Below are 17167 nucleotides of genomic sequence, written 5' to 3'. Positions count from 1 at the left end.
TGTGTGTGTGTGTGTGGAGACGCTCTTACATCTGTTTGACGACAGTTATTTACAAACGGATGAAGTAGTTTTTACAGCAGATGTTGGAGAAAGGTCCACTGAAATTGCTGTGGATCTTCTTTGCCGCAAATTACTTCAGCTCGCGCATGGATGGACATCGCAGTTTGTGACATTTGCTTGATGCAATTATGTGATTATTTCATTTTGGATGTGTGCATAACACAGGGGTGGAAGATCAACGAAATTGTTCCTTCGGTAAAGATGCGCTTCATATCGTGTCCAGGTTAATATTTGCTGCAGGTGCTAGCTGCACATCTGTTTTTGTTTTTACACATATTGCCCTGAATTACTACTTGGAGCGTTTCGATTCTTCGCTCGGATAATAGTATTTTTGGGAGGAAAAGATGCATGTAAAAATTGAAAGTTTAAAAATAGAACAGTACTCTAACAATAGAGAATACTGTAACAAGATTGACATATTTTAGCACCAAACTGTTCAGCCCTGATCTACATTTCCGAGAGATAAAAACGGGGAACTGTACAAGATGGAGAGGAAATGACCGAAGGCTTGACACAGACAATCTGTTATATTTCCCTATCATCAACAGACCACCAAAGGAAGATCACTCCGGAACCATGGACAGTTCAATGAGTTCCAAAAGGAAAGATTTGGTCGACTTGCAGTGCAGCTACTGTCAATAAAGCCCCAGAAATTTCCACCAAAAGGTGCCAACAACTCCCCATATCAAAGCATTAATCAGGGCTGTTACAAAGCCCAGCCTGAATATATCTGGAAGCTCCAGGTACCCCGCTGCGGAAGGAAAGCAACAGGTTACTGGCCGTGAGCTTATCGGTATCAACAGACTTACTGTTTTAGCATGATATATAGATAGATATGTACAGAAGATACACCATAAAACAATATAACTGCTATTCTCATTCTACATGTCTATTTGCAATATTTTTCTTTTTGCCTTTTCCGTCCTGTATGTCAATCTACAGCCACATGCAAATGCAGGGAAATTCATTTGGAAATACAAGAAACAAAATGAATCTGCATACCTCCGAAATATACCGCAGCTTGCCCACTGCTATAGTGTGTTAGTGCGCCAAACAGATTTGTGTTGAATGCCAAAGCAAGCGCGGACAGCACACCAGGAACACCAGCTGCTAAATGCATAGCCAGAAACGCAGAGTATAGAGCTCCAACATGCCCCGTTTGACTCGCAAATAGATAGTGAATGAGGAAGTAGGAGGCCTCAAGAACAACAAAAGCTGCAGGCCAACTCAATGAGAAAGATTCAAGCAGCTTGGCGACAGAAGTTGACATCCACGACACAATTCCAAGGTCTGTGAGCTGTCCGGCCATCGCAACTAGAACTGCGAACCAGGAGAGTGTATCCCATGCTGACTTCTCACTCAAGCAATCATCCCAGTCTAGCACACCAAGCAGGAGAAGAATAGAGAGCCCAAGCATTGCAGCAACAACACTAGATACACCAATAGCATCCCTGCACAGATATTGTGAAATGGATTATGCAGTGAGACTTCATGACCAATAGTCCAATACAGACAAGTTGCGGAGCATTTTAGGGCACAAGGCATAATATCTTGTAAATGATATTCTGATGCTCTTTCTGATTCATGGTTCTGGTCATCAGACATAAGGTATCCTTAACATACTAAAGGGGACTAAAATAAACGTGCAGAATAAGGTGGCGTTTGAAACGAACATGTGGAACTGGAAGTAGGACTAGGAGTATAGATGGGATATATACTGAGTTGGGTTTGGTACTGAGATATGGGTTTTCACTACAAGCGTACAAAGGCAGACTAGATGAATGTGAGATCATCAGAAGGAGGATCCCATTGGTTTCTATTCATCCTCAAGATTAAATGTTGTTTCAGTGCAAACATCTTGAACAATGAATAAGTAATCTCCAGCTTAAGATTATAAATATATAGAAGAAAATTTTATCAATACCGGTGAACTTCTTTAAATTCATAGGCTGAAATAAAATATGATTAATTCCAATCATACTAGAGTAGGCGCCTATCAAAACAAAATTTCTTTTGAAGCAAGGTTCTAAACAATTTCCTGTTAATTAAACAGAATATTGCATTGATATATCAATGTAGTCAATTTAGAGGAAGTACTAACCCATGAAAATCCCAATCAACGGTGCAAACTGAAAACGACATAGTACACCCTCTGTTCCCAAATGTAAGACGTTTTTGCAATTAAATTTGAACTGCAAAAATGTCTTACATTCAGAAACAGAGGTAGCAAAAAACACCACAAGCCGCATGACATACTTGAGGTCGATATTATGGGGTACTTTATTACTAACACAGAAGCTTACCCGAAAATCCATAATGACACTGCAAGAATCATTGTACCAATCATAACCCACTCATTCTTAGTCACTGGGCCCATGAGCTTCAGCTTTTCTGCAGCTAATGCTGGGGCTTCAGGTGTGTCCTTTATTTCAGGGGGGAAGATTTTATATAGCAAGTATGGTGTTGCTAGCAGGGACACAATAGCTGGCAAACTAGCAGCCTGGAACCATGATACCCATGGATTCGCAACTATGATACCAAGCTCCTCTGCTAGCTTCAAGCATAACAGATTTTGTGCTGCAGCAGTCAGGAAGAGAGCACTTGAGTTACAAGCTGCCTGCCAAGAAACAAAAAGCATAATAGTTATGTTGTAAGAAATGCTGGATGAATTTAATCATTCAATCATGTATGAACTTTATGAGAGTTGAAACTGCACATACCATGGAAGTTCTAGAGCATAGCTGTTGTTTACAACAAATTAAGTCTAGGCCAGTAGATAAACGACTTTAACCTCACAGAAGAAATTTGATTCACTCGCACTGTTACTCATAGGTTGGGTTCTGTTTAATTAAGATAGCATACAAGCAAGAAGCAAAATATACACAGTCGAGTAGCTTTTTTCCTAGGATAGTTAACTTGCAGTACAACTGTTTTAAGAAATCATCAGTATACTTTCCATTTAGGATGGTTGACATTGGTTTTATAATGGAAGGCACCCTTTCTTCCTAACATCCCCATCTAATTTCCTATCTCAATGATCAAATCATGGTCATCATTGTCCATGCACGAAATGTTGTCATCATTATCCAGTAAAACAAATACTTACTCCCTCTGTAAACAAATATAAGACGTTTTAGAGTGGCTGGCCTGGGTCTTACTGTTGATCGGGTTAATTCGTACCTCCCAGTGGCTCACCTTAGTAAACACCAAAGTTCGATATGGACCAAGTTTAGGTTTCATATTTCAACGATGTTACCTGTTGTGTTTAACTGTTTGTCACTTGTTATTTCCAGATAAGTTAATGTTTTCTTCAGTTCAACTTCACCAATTTACTGAATAATGCTGTCAGGAATCAGATGAACAATGCACTACTCTAGTTTCGCCGTAGAATCCTCCAACCGACAGGATACTCCCTTTATAAAGGCTGTTGAGAAATCACGAAACTGAAATGCACAAAATAACACACTGACATGCTAGAGCTCCAAATTTAATTTCAGCAATGAAGGGTGTACACTAAATAACTTCTGACCAAGCAAGCATCGCATACAGGATTACAGGTCCTTGCACTAATTCCTCCTAGGAAAATCATATTAACACCCCACATCTCCCAATCAGTAACAAAGAAATGTTGCACCGCCTTCAACCTGTGGAGAGCACAGCTCCACAAGAGGTTAAAACGATCAAGGTTTATTAGAGGTTACAGTTGCACTGAACCCTTTCTGAAACAAAAATGGCCGGGGGAATGCACCCTTCAAGAGTTCGAGTATAGTGACAATTAGCAACTGAGAGTCTGGCGCATTCATTTATTAGAAATGTACGGCGGCAGGATTGTAAGATCGATCTAATCTATGACCAAGTTACAACCAGCAAGTTCATCAAACCTTAAACCACGATTGAATAATGAAAATCAATTTACACCACTTACCTGGAACTGGGTCATCACAAGATAGGAGCCGAGCTTCCGCGACGACGGGTCGTTAGGCTCGCTGCCCGCGGAGAGCGAGAGCGACTGGATGATAGGCAGGAAGACGCCCCCGGCCCTGGCGGTGGTGCTGGGCATGGCCGGCGCGATGCACGCCTCGCTGACGGTGAGCCCGTAGGAGAGCCCCAGCGTGCTGCCCCCGAGCCACTTGATGAAGTAGGTGGCGATGCGGTCGCCGAGGCCGGTCTTGACGAAGCCTCGCGCGAAGAAGAAGGAGATGACGATGAGCCAGATGACCTCGTTGGTGAAGGCGGAGAAGGCGGTCTCGAAGGGGAGCGTCCGCGTGGCCACGGCGGTTGTGAGGCCGAGGAAGGCCCAGGCGCCCACGGGGAGCGGGCCCAGCACGAGCCCCGCGATGGTGGAGAGGAAGATGGAGAGCAGCTGCCACGCCTGCAGGGTCACCTCGGCGGGCCGCGGCGCGAGGAAGCGCACGGCGAGGCCGGCCGCCAGGGAGACGACGAGCGGGACGAGCTTGGCGCCGTCGGGCGCGGCGCTGGCCGCCGCGTCGGGCTCGGGGCCGGATTCGGGGCTGGGCGTTTGGGAGGCGAGGAGGTGCCGGGCGTGGCGGCGAGGGGCGGGGGAGAGCAGGCGGTGCCGCGAAGAGAGGGGGCGGGATGCGAGCGGGGCGGGGAGGTGGAGCTGGCGTCGGTGGAGATGGCTCGGGGCGGGGAGGAGCAGAGGCGGGCGGTGGGAGACAGCGACCCGGAGGCGCTCCATCGGCGCCGGCGGCGGGAGGACGGGGGAGGAGTTGTCCAGGAGCAAAGGCGGGCGGTGGTTTCGGAATTCAGTCCCAGGAGATCGACTTGTAATGGCTGCCTTTTGAAATAAGCATTTTTAGCCTAGATACTAACGGCGGAATCTGCGAAACTAACGCCTCGCGGGTTTCGCCCACTGACATGTGAGGCCGTGTGCTGGGCATCCGGGATGGACCCACCTGGCAGTGGCCGAAGGAGCAGCGCTGTGTCGCCCACACGTTTTTGTCGGGAGATACTAGGGCTCGGCGTGGGGACCAGTCGCAGTCGCCGGAATCTGTGTTGGTGCTCACCTGTGCGGTGCGGCTGAGCTGAGCAGCCTCGTCACCGGTGGTGGATCCCGCGAGGCCCCCGCTTCGACGGATCCGGCTTGCCTGCTCCCTTCCCATGCTCCCATCCGTACTCCCACTTCATCCTACGGCTGTTATTTTCTCTTTCTTTTCTAATCTAATCATCTCCCCTCCTGATTTTCAGGGGTGGGGCCGGACCTTATTTTCTTCCAATCAAATCAAGCCACGTACGCGGGAGCACAGATGGGAGCACGGAGAGGGAGCAGGCAAGTCTCGTCCGTTTCGACGGGAAGCGACGGCCAGCACGGGGTCGACACGTGGCGCCAGTAGATACTGGTCGCCAGCAGCGTCTGCCGTCCGACGAGAATTGGACGATCCAGATGACCAGCCAGGTCATTTTCCTGTAGATCGCACACATTTCCCACGCGACATTTTCCATTCCACGAAACCAGCAGCGTCGCTGGACCACCTGTAAACAGTAAACATTGCAAACAATTCCACGAAATACACATTCAAGCCAACAAAGAGTGTGAGGAAGACCAGAGTTTGGACAAAAAGAGCGTGTGAAGACTGGAGAAGCCATATAATATAATCAGTGAGACAAAATGACCTGCGTCACAGCAACAATTTTCGTGAGTATAAAATAATGACGCTGTTACAACTCTCCGTAGACTTGTCCTTGCAGCAAAACCATTTGCAGCAGCTTGCAAACAATCAATGACAGATACTATGGTGGTGTTTGGTTCAGGGACTTTTTAGTCCCAGAGACTAGAAAAAGTCCCTAAAAAGTCCCTAGAAACCAAACGGGAGGGACTTTTTCTACAGGGACTAGAAAAAGACTCTACTGGAGAGTCTTTTTTGATTAGTCCCTGGGACTAGAAAAAGTCCTAGGACTTCTAAACCAAACACCCCCTATAACACCTTGGAGACTATCAAAACCTATGGGGGGCTAGCTTCAGCATACTGTTGGAAAATTCTATGCTGAAGCAATGGATGAGAGCCAGGCCTACAGTCTATGACCCCAAAAAAAAACCTCGTGAAAACGCGTCATGTTAAGTACTATGAGGGATCACTTCCACGCGACAACCCTTCCCTATCGTCAACCGGTATCGTGGTATCCGTAATGAATGCCCCCGAGCGTTGCGCGTCAGGGGCATTTGGTGGGAGGGCAGAAGTCCGAAATGTCGACGCCGGCAGCCTCCATTGCGTCATGCTGGCAGTTGGTCGGGGTGCAGCACTCCGATATGTCGATGCCGGCAACCTCCATTGCATTGTGAACCCACTTTGGCACGTCGCCCTTTGGGAACTGCCATCATCATGATTTTAGTGTTTAGAGGTAACACAAACTACTAAGATAATAACAAGACAAGAGTATGGTTTTAGCTCTCTAGATGATTGGGTGGCGATGGTATAAGGAGGCAGTTTGTTGCTCAGCTATTTTTTATTCAATCATATATGATAGAACAGAGATTGCAGAGCAAAACAAACCTGCACCCTCAAGAATCCTCTCACGAATCTGCAAACATGTCAGCAGAATTTCGTTATTTAACAGCACACAATTTAACTAAATAATCAGGCAGATTTATGTCGAATGAGACAACATACTCTGGAAATCGCCCTTCAAGAATCGACATGTGGAGATCTCTACTTAACTGAAACAGAAATGAGAGTGATCAAACAATAGCCAACTATGCTCAAAATGAACAACTCAGCCAAAAAAAATGACAGGATACCCGCGCCATAAATGATAAATTGTGATATGACAGCAGTTGAGAACCCATAGGATCTTTCGTGACCAGACAATGCAAGTATGCACGGGTATAGTTTTTGCAGACCTGAACAACAAGACAACCATGTTACAGAACTCCAAAGATTGTAACTATATCAATCAGTTTACCACTTTGTTCCTAGTGTTGTTGAAGCCATACCATACATGGACAGGAAGGATCAATGGGCCGTTCGTCAGTTGCCATTGCATTTTGTTTCAACTTCAGAACACCCTAAGATGATGCAGAAAAAAATAAGTTTAATAAATCATTGACGGGAATTAAAGTTAAAAGGGGTAGATAAACTAGATTAGCACCAACTTAGAAATTAAGACTATCTTAACATAAGCTTAAAGCCTAAACCTGCTATAAATGTGCCTGCTTCTACAACAAGCACAGTTAATTTAGACAGTATACCCAACAAGCATAAATGCCAGGGTCCCCATTGCAACACCATCAAATGGCTTATCAGCAAGTCCAGCTTATGGGGTTTCTAGAAGAAACAATATCCCCTCCCATTCACTCACACGGACACACCTCTCATGTGAGTTCGCTACAGTAATGCTGAGTGAGGAAAGCACAGAGGATGTGATCTCAGAATTTCGAATGGACTATGGTTGCATATGTTACTGTTCTTACCCATATCAGGCTAATGTAAGATAAGTTCTTTGAATGCCAAAAGACTGAAATATATCAGTGCTAGAATAAAATGCTTCACCCAGCTTGAATTGCATAGGGCTGTCAGGGACAGAATTTTCCTACCTCAGGCACAAGTGCGCTCCCAAAGCGAGCAGTGCGTGTTGGATAGACACAGTCATACATATCTGCACCCAAAGCACTGCATACTACAATATCAAGTGGATAACCAACACCCTGCATATCAGAAAAACAGCAAGCGTTAACCAAACAAGTTCTGCGTGCTGCGTTGTTGAAAGCTGAAACAAGGGTGAATCGTATCAAGCACAATCTATAATCAGCTTAACATGAGCAATTTGAGAAGTTTATAACTTACCATAACATATCGTGGTTTATCTTCAGGCAATCCAGCGGTGCACTGGGCAACAACACGCCAAAACGAGTCTTTATCTTCACCACCTGCAAGACCACCAATGGCATATCTAGCAACAAGAAATTCAAAGTTTGAGCCACTGAACTCTTGAATTGCAGGGAGTCGTGGAAAATACAAAAAACATATTAAAAAGGATTAACTTTTCAAGTATGTGACAGATGTTGGAGATCGTGGAAAAACGAAAAAGATCTTTTGGCTGCATATAAGAAAATTGTGCATGGAATTTATGGGTGAAAATTTAGTCTGACATACCCGGGAAGGTTCCGCTCAACCAAGCCCCTCATGCAAATATCTCTGGAATTACAAGAGTTGCAAAGTAACTTATCAAACTGCATTGATTGCATGAATGCGTACCTTTCATGCATGTACTACAAGAAGCCATATAAACTAACCTCAGAACCGGATCTAATCCTCCTTGCACAATCCCAAATAAGTTTTGAACATCAGGTTTCTTGTGAGCTACATGTAACATTGGAAGAAAAAAAATACCAGACTTTAATTAACCATGCTTATCGCAGTTTCAACTGGTCTTCAATACATCTTAAAGCCATAGGATAAGTAGAGGCAGTGAGTGACATGATGCTGAGCTTTAACTTGAAGATGGGAAATAGTTGATTACAAAAACCAGATGAGTATACAATTTGGCCAAGAGTCACAAGACTAATAACCATACCAGCTATGCACCTATCAATCCAACGAAGGGTACGATACATAGCTTCCTCTATCCTCGGGCCGGTAATTGTTGTCTTAACAACATCGTCAAGAGCCATGATTATATCAGCTCCAATGTTGTTCTGCATTCATGTCCCAGAAATGTGAAGGATGGGCACACAAGTGTTAAGGTGTAAAATCAGGATTTTTTTTATAGCAGAAGTCTAGTTCACAGTGACCCAACAAAAAAGTTTGTCAAGGAAAGGACATACCTGAATATGGATTGATTCCTCAGGCGTCAAGAGCATGGGTTTCCCATCAACAGGTGACTGTAGATTGGGCACAGAAGAATAATAAAATTAGAGAATGTTCAAAAGGGAAAGCAGTTCTCCGCAGCAGTAAAGTTCCAGGGACCGAGAGAAACAAGTAAAAATGCATCATGAAATGCAGGGGAAATTCATTTCCACACAGAAAGCTAAACAAACTTCCTGCTTTTAGCATCAACATGAAAATTAACATAGTACATAGTAGATGGACTAGAAAAAGGATAGCACTAGACATTGCACACGATGACAAAATGCAGCAACATGACACTTGATTATTCATTATTCAATATCTGCCAACTAACAATACCATCAGTTAATTGTACATCAGTCTCACAGGACCACTTGAATTTCTATTCACCATGTCATATTGAAAATTACAGTTGCACAATTGAAAATAACAAGATTACATGGGAAAATGAAAATACAGTTCAGAAAATAAAAGGTACTATATAGAAAGACATTTAAATAATAACAATTCAGCTTTATGATGAAAAAGCAAAATCTTAATACTTGCCAGCCCTAAAACAACCTGAACCTGCCTAATTACTTTGTTACCATATGATAACAAATATGGGCATTGTTTCAACGAACCAAGAATCAAAAACAGTGCCCTACCCTAATATATACCCTAATTTAATCTGACTATAGGATATTCATGTTACAAAAGTAAGAAACCAATTTGAAGTTGTGTTTACAAAGAACGAGTGTATGAGATAGTAGGCAACTATAAAGGGTACCTGAAATGTAACTCCTTCCTCAGTAATGTCAGCCAAATGCAGCAAAGAAACCTAAAACCATGTTGACAAGTTAGTAACATTTCAGAAGCAAACCTAAATAATTGAAAGGGGCGCTAAGATAAATAAGTGATCATGTCAGTGGTAATCTTCCAACAAACACCAGCTCTCCACTTTTGAATGGATATTTGACTGGAACCGGTGCTATGTAATGATCACGGAACCCAGCATGCCATTTAATATCTAGCAAACAACTACATGTTTCAAATTTTGCACGAAAGTGGAACAAGATTTGTTGTGCAGAGCAACTAATTGCTGGTAGAAGCACACAGAAATATTAGCCATCACATATCATTAGGCAACTGCAAGAAATCAACAATTATCATATACGATTTAAAGTAGAGTACAGGAAGATTCAAGTACAGTGGAAATGACACATTTTATTTAGCATTGACTTAGCTGAGTTAGTTCTACATGTTCAAATAGTGAACTACAACACTTAATGTGAAAGGATAAATAAATAATAATGATTTGGAGCAACCATTTGGAAACCACCAGAGTCAGTCAGCAATGCCCTTTTCCAATTCATAAACTTGTGAAGGCCACCCAAGTCATCAATAAGTTGAGAGCCAGGACGAAGTTCAAGATGGTAGGTATTTCCAAGTATAATCTGACAACCTATAGTCTCTAACTGGTCTGTAGTCAAGCCTTTTATTGTACCTGGGCAAAAGAAGAAAAAAAAAAGAGGAATGAAACCAGAATAATTGTGAGATGCAAGAATCACACACATCATTCGACAAAGTTGTGTCACATCCAAAATCTCTTAATCACAGTATGAAACTGAACTAGTTTAATCGGAAACAAGTACAGCCAAGCTGGGTTAGCCGAGAATAGTAACTAATTGTTGAAGTCGATATTTGCTTTAGTGAAGATTGGAGAGTTAAGACATACTGTAGAAACTAAGAATTTCTGATTTCCATGAATAAGACAATGCTAGAACATTATTCATCAGCACATGTATAAATCCGACATTATCCATTCAAGTCACCTCTAATTGCTCGTATGAACTCAGTTATACAGTACAAAAAAACAGTAAGTTCATATGTTACACAAGAAGAGGCTGCATTTCAGACTGAACTAGCATATGGCAGAGAAATGGTACGAGATCCAAAAATATAATACCTTGGGTACCAACAGGCATAAAAAGTGGCGTTTGACAAGTAAAGTGTGGCAGAGTTAACCGAGCTGCGCGAGCACGATTAAATCTTCCTAACACCTGCAAGCAGAAAACAAAATAATTTTCACTCCAGATTCATCTTTATGGTCAATGCTTCATCTTTAAACAAACTTTGATATTTATGTTCCTGATTGCTAGAACTTAGGTTCAATTAGCCACCCTCCATGATTTTGTCCAACAGAGGTCATGAGGTTTGACAGAGGCAGGCTGCAATATGATCTGACAGTGGTGCCACTACCACTGCACCATCTCTCTGTATCATTCTGAGAGCATGTGCCACGTGGAACCACTTCTCAAACTATTTCCCTATTCTTTTTCTTATTATATGGAGGTATGGACCACTATAAGCCTACCGCATCGCCTCTGAAGATTAATAAAGAAAGAAAACATGAAGGTTTTACCTTAAGAAAGGCACCAAATACCGTACCAGGTAAAGACAATATGTAACTCTGAAAAACACGTGCCTAGGGCAGTAGGTGCATTAACTCTGATGTAGTACTGGTCAGTAGGAGTACCACTGTACTACTACTAGTAGCCAATAATGATTCGGTGTTAAAATAAAACAGTATAAGCCTAATTGGGAGTCTGTAGTTGCAGAAAATAATCTGAACCAATATATTTATTAGAACACGACATTGCATCGCATCCAAACGTCATATATTGATTTATCAGCTAGAGTACGGAAGCGGTACAATCTTATCTACTTCGTCACCACAAACTTCGTCAGCTAAACTCCACTTTGCGCAGACCGAACAAAGAAACCGCCGGTGTCGCTTCTCATCTCAATCTCAGGAATCAAAGGGCACGGACAAAACTACAGTATATGAAATCTCGAAGAGAAAGCGAAGCACATGTTATCCATTAAAACTTGGACAGACCTCGAACCGGAGCGCCATGGATGGAGGAGAGGTCGAAAAACGAAGCCGGAACCTGCGCCACCAGCATTCTCAGTTAGCTCAGGAGACGAACTCGAAGGCACGAATAGAAGAGGGGAGGTGCTTCTCTTTTGGCGCGAAACAGAGCGTCGAACGCGAACCGGCGGAGGAATCCGGCAAAACTAACCTGAGCTGAGACGTTAGGGCGGTAGGTCTTGTTGCGGAGGCTGCTGCTCTCGCCGGCGGCGGGGGCGAGGAAGCCCTAGACTGATTCGGCTCCTTCCAAATGGAAAGGGAAGACTCCGTGGCGGCGGCCGGCGGAAGCCTAGAACTCGTTTAAAAAAGAAGGACGGGATTTTGCACGGGGCACCCCTGTCGTTCTCGCTGCCGTGTCGCTACAGAAGGGCTCCGTTCTCCATTACAGCGGTCCTAGGTCTTGGGGCTTCGGCCATGGCCATTATGGCACCAAAGCCCATGATTATGCTTTCGGGCTTCAACCGTCGCAGCCCAAGGTTGACTCAGCCCATGATTCATGGATCATGTCATTTCAAATCGAGAAGTCCATTATTCACACTCACTGGTACTACGCCCAGCCCTAAATAAAAAAATAAACTAACACTACGCCATTGCCACAGGCTACTCCCTCTGTACCGTTTTATTTGTCGTTGGGGTTTCTAGTACAAAGTTTGTCACGTACAATTTTTTTGTTGTTTCCTAAACTACCCTCCCACCTCTCGCTCTCGTCCACTCTCTCGCTCATTCACCCGCTCGCTCTCCCTAGCTTGCGTCGCCAGCGCCTCTGCCTCGTCTGCGTCGCCGACGCCTCTCCCTAGCCTGCGCCGCCTGTGCCTCTGCCTCGTCTGCGTCGCTGGCGCCTCTCCCTCGCCCGAGTCATCGCCGCCTCTCCATTGGCTCCGTCGCCGATATCTCATTTTTATTCTCCGGCGGCTGATCTGGAGCGCGGCGACTCGATCTGCAACGGCCTTCCTCCATTCCAACGCAAGCAGATGTGGTACGCCGCTCCCTCGCTGTTGCTCATCTACCAACGCCTGCAGATCTCCGAGCTTTACCAACGCCTCTCTGAGCTCGTCCCCAATGTGTGGCAGTCGACCATGTAGCAACTGTAGCTAATGATACGTCTTCAACGTATCTATAATTTTTTATTGTTCCATGCTATTATATTATCTATTTTAGATGTTTTATATGCATTAGTATGCTATTTTATATTATTTTTGAGACTAACCTATTAACCTAGAGCCCAGTGCCAGTTTCAGTTTTTCCTTGTTTTTTGAGTTTCACAGAAAAGAAGTACCAAACTGAATAAAATATTCGTGATGATTTTTCTTGGACCAGAAGACACCCCCAAAGACTTGGGGATCAAGTCGGAAGATCCACGAGGCGGCCACAAGGGTGAAGGGCGCGCCCAGGGGGGTAGGGCGTGCTCCCCTGCCTTGTGTCCCCCCTCCCCCGTGACTCCCCTGACCTAATTCCTTCGCCTATATATTCACATATATTCCCAAACCACCAGAAGTATCCACGAAAACACTTTTCCGGCACCGCAACCTTCTGTACCCGTGAGATCCCATTTAGGGGCCGTTTCCGGCATCCTGCCAGAGGAGAATTCGATCACAGAGGGCTTATACATCAACTCTATTGTCCTTCTGATAAAGCATGAGTAATTTACCACAGACCTACGGGTCCATAGCTAGTAGCTAGATGGCTTCTTCTCTCTCTTTGATTCTCAATACCATGTTCTCCTCGATGTTCTTGGAGATTTATCAGATATAATCTTTTTTTGCGGTGTGTTTGTCGAGATCCGATGAATTGTAGATTTATGATCAGCTTATCTATGAATATTATTTGAATCTTCTCTGAATTTTTTATGCATGGTTTGGTATCTTTGTAATTCTCTTCGAACTATCGGTTTGGTTTGGCCAACTAGATTGATTTTTCTTGCAATGGGAGAAGTGCTTAACTTTGGGTTCAATCTTGCGGTGTCATTTCCCAGTGACACTAGGGGCAGCAAGGCACATATTGTATTGTTGCTATCGAGGATAAAAAGATGGGTTTACATTATATTGCTTGAGTTTATTCCTCTACATCATGTCATCTTACTTAATGCATTACTCTGTTCTTCATGAACTTAATACTCTAGATGCAGGCAGGAGTCGGTCGATGTGTGGAGTAATATAATAGATGCAAAATCATTTCGGTCTACTTGATACGGACATGATGCCTATATTTCATAATCATTGCCTTGTATATCGTCATAACTTTGCGCTTTTCTGTCAATTGCTCGATAGTAATTTGTTCATCCACCGTATTATTTGATATCTTGAGAGAAGTCTCTAGTGAAACCTATGGCCCCCGGATCTATTTTCCATCATATAAGTTTCCGATCTACTATTTTGCAATCTTTTACTTTCCAATCTATAAACTAAAAATATCAAAAATATTTACTTTATCGTTTATCTATCTCTATCAGATCTCACTTTTGTAAGTAACCGTGAAGGGGTTGACAACCCCTTTATCGCGTTGGGTGCAAGTTGTTTGATTGTTTGTGCAGGTATTGGTGATTTGTGCGTTGTCTCCTACTGGATTGATACCTTGGTTCTCAAACCGAGGGAAATACTTATCTCTACTTTGCTGCATCACCCTTTCCTCTTCAAGGGAAAAACCAACGCAAGCTCAAGAAGTACAGCTACGTGCATAGGTACTTGATAGAATAGATCTCTCTCTCTCCACAACAGAGATAGAGATCGAGTGGCCATGACAGAGATCGAGTGGCCACAACAGAGATCGACAGAGACAAAGATCACGACATCCCTGATGTGGACATATTATGTAGTTATCCTTGGCCACAACTGTGTCATTTAGAAAGACCATGCTAACAGAAAATTAAATCATGTCCGATATAATTATCCTCTTAAAACAACAAATGTGTTCTTCACTGAACCTGAACGCTCCATGTAAAAAAATTGACAGAACCTGAACCTAAAATGTGCACAGGCACTTCACAAGAGCATCATAATCGGACCTAAAATGCAAAGAAAAAGAAATTTCTTCTTAATCACTCTGAAAACTAGGCTCAATTCTTCACTGAACGCATTCTTCACTGAACCTGAACGCTCTATGTCATTGTGTTTCTTTCAGGACAAAGAATCACTTACCCTCAGTGATAACCCACAAGTATAGGGGATCGCAACAGTTTTCGAAGGTAGAGTATTCAACCCAAATTTATTGATTCGACACAAGGGGAGCCAAAAAATATTCTCGAGTATTAGCAGCCGAGTTGTCAATTCAAAAACACTTGAAAGACTTAATATCTGCAGCAAAAAAAATTAGTAGCAAAGTAGTATGGAAGTAACGGTAACGGTGGAAACAGTAACAGTAGCAGTTTTGTAGCAATCATAACAGTGGAAACAGAGAAGTAACTTAGCAAAGATCAATATGAAACGAACTCGTAGGCAATGGATCAATGATGGATAATTATGTCAGATGTCATTCATCATGCAACAGTTATAACCTAGGGTGACACAGAACTAGCTCCAATTCATCAATATAATGTAGGCATGTATTCCGAATATAATCATAAGTGCTTATGGAAAAGAACATGCATGACATCTTTTGTCCTACCCTCCCGTGGCAGCGGGGTCCTAATGGAAACTAAGGGATATTAAGGCCTCCTTTTAATAGAGAAACAAACCAAAGCATTAGCACTTAGTGAATACATTAACTCCTCAAACTACGGTCATCACTGGGAAGTGTCCCGACTATTGTCACTCTAGGGTTGCCGGATCATAACACATAGTAGGTGACTATAACTTGCAAGATAGGATCAAGAACACAAATATATTCATGAAAACACAATAGGTTCAGATCTGAAATCATGGCACTCGGGCCCTAGTGACAAGCATTAGGCATAGCAAAGTCATAGCAACATCAATCTTAGAACATAGTGGATACTAGGGATCAAACCCTAACAAAACTAACTCGATTACATGTCAGATCTCATCCAACCAATCACCATCCAGCAAGCCTACGATGGGATTACTCACGCACGACGGTGAGCATCATGAAATTGGTGATGGAGGATGGTTGATGATGATGATGGCGACGATTTCCCCTCTCCGGAGCCCAAAATAGACCCCGGATTTGCCCTCCCGAGGAAGAACATGAGGTGGCGGCGGCTCCGTATCATAAAACGCGATGAATCCTTCTCTCTGATTTTTTCTCCCTGAACGTGAATATATGGAGTTGGAGTTGAGTCAGTGGAGCTTCGTGGGACCCACAAGCCAGGGGGCACATCCATGGGCGGATAGGGCGCGCCCCCACCCTTGTGGACAATAGGTGGGTCCCTCTCGGTTGATTCTTTCACCAATATTTTTTATTAATTCAAAAAATATTCTCCGTGAAGTTTCAGGTCATTCCGAGAACTTTTGTTTCTGCACAAAAATAACATCATGGCAATTCTGCTGAAAACAACGTCAGTACGGGTTAGTTCCATTCAAATCATGCAAATTAGAGTCCAGAAACAAGGGTAGAAGAGTTTGGAAAAGTAGATGCGATGGAGACGTATCAACTCCCCCAAGCTTAACCCATTGCTTGTCCTCAAGCAATTTAGTTGACAAACTGAAAGTGATAAAGAAAAACTTTTACAAACTTGGTTTGATCTTGTTGTTGCGAATATGTAAAGGCAGCATTCAGGTTTTCAGCAAAGATTATGAACTAACCATATTCACAATAACATTTAGGTCTCACATTCACTCATATCAATAGCATAATCAACTAGTGAGCAATAATAATGAATCTCGGATGACAACACTTTTTCAAAACAATCATGATATGATATAACAAGATGGTATCTCGCTAGCCCTTTCCGAGACCGCAAAACATAAATGCAGAGCACCCCTGAAGATCAAGGACTGACTAGACATTGTAATTCATGGCAAAATAGATCCAGTCATACTCAATATTGACTAATAGCAAAGCATACAAATGACAGTGGTGCTCTCTAACTGGTGCTTTTTATAAGAGGATGATGACTCAGCAATAAAACTAAATAGATAGGCCCTTCGCAGAGGGAAGCAGGGATTTGCAGAGGTGCCAGAGGTCGAGTTTTAAAACAGAGATGAATAATATTTTGAGCGGTATGCTTTCATTGTCAACATAACAACCAAGAGATCTCGGTATCTTCCATACTAGATACATTATAGGCGGTTCCAAACGAAATGGTAAAGTTTATACTCCCCCACCACTAACAAGCACATTTCGGCTAGTCCAAAACAAAGGGTACCGTCCAACTAACAACATTCCTAGGGGAGTTTTGTTTGCAATTATATTTTGATTTGATTTGAGCATGGAACTGGGCATCCCATTTACCGGCCATTCTCTCGTGAATGATGAGCGGAGTTCACTCATGTGA

General features: G+C 43.2%; 2 protein-coding genes across 2 annotated transcripts; both read right to left on the bottom strand.

Annotated features, from left to right (window-relative positions):
• Positions 1-405: 405 nt before the first annotated feature.
• LOC123112272 (dicarboxylate transporter 2.1, chloroplastic) lies at positions 406-4841 on the bottom strand. The gene is made up of 4 exons (XM_044533221.1): positions 3986-4841; positions 2364-2677; positions 1063-1511; positions 406-811 (listed from the first exon to the last, which is right to left on the bottom strand). The coding sequence occupies exons 1-4, from the start codon at positions 4757-4759 to the stop codon at positions 696-698; spliced, it is 1653 nt and encodes a 550-aa protein (XP_044389156.1). The 5' UTR covers positions 4760-4841; the 3' UTR covers positions 406-695.
• An 805-nt stretch (positions 4842-5646) lies between these two features.
• LOC123112271 (queuine tRNA-ribosyltransferase catalytic subunit 1) lies at positions 5647-12136 on the bottom strand. The gene is made up of 16 exons (XM_044533220.1): positions 11930-12136; positions 11746-11797; positions 10813-10906; positions 10172-10350; positions 9634-9684; positions 8843-8899; positions 8593-8713; positions 8312-8378; positions 8172-8213; positions 7863-7968; positions 7613-7723; positions 7013-7084; positions 6818-6919; positions 6690-6736; positions 6573-6600; positions 5647-6390 (listed from the first exon to the last, which is right to left on the bottom strand). Exons 2-16 carry the CDS (start codon positions 11761-11763, stop codon positions 6232-6234), a joined length of 1254 nt encoding a protein of 417 aa, XP_044389155.1. The 5' UTR covers positions 11764-11797; positions 11930-12136; the 3' UTR covers positions 5647-6231.
• Between the last annotated feature and the right edge of the window lie 5031 nt (positions 12137-17167).

The sequence above is a fragment of the Triticum aestivum genome, chromosome 5B (assembly GCF_018294505.1).
Source record: "Triticum aestivum cultivar Chinese Spring chromosome 5B, IWGSC CS RefSeq v2.1, whole genome shotgun sequence".
Taxonomy (NCBI): domain Eukaryota; kingdom Viridiplantae; phylum Streptophyta; class Magnoliopsida; order Poales; family Poaceae; genus Triticum; species Triticum aestivum.
The sequence above is the reverse complement of the archived record's forward strand: the minus strand, read 5'-3'. Positions and strand labels throughout refer to the sequence as shown.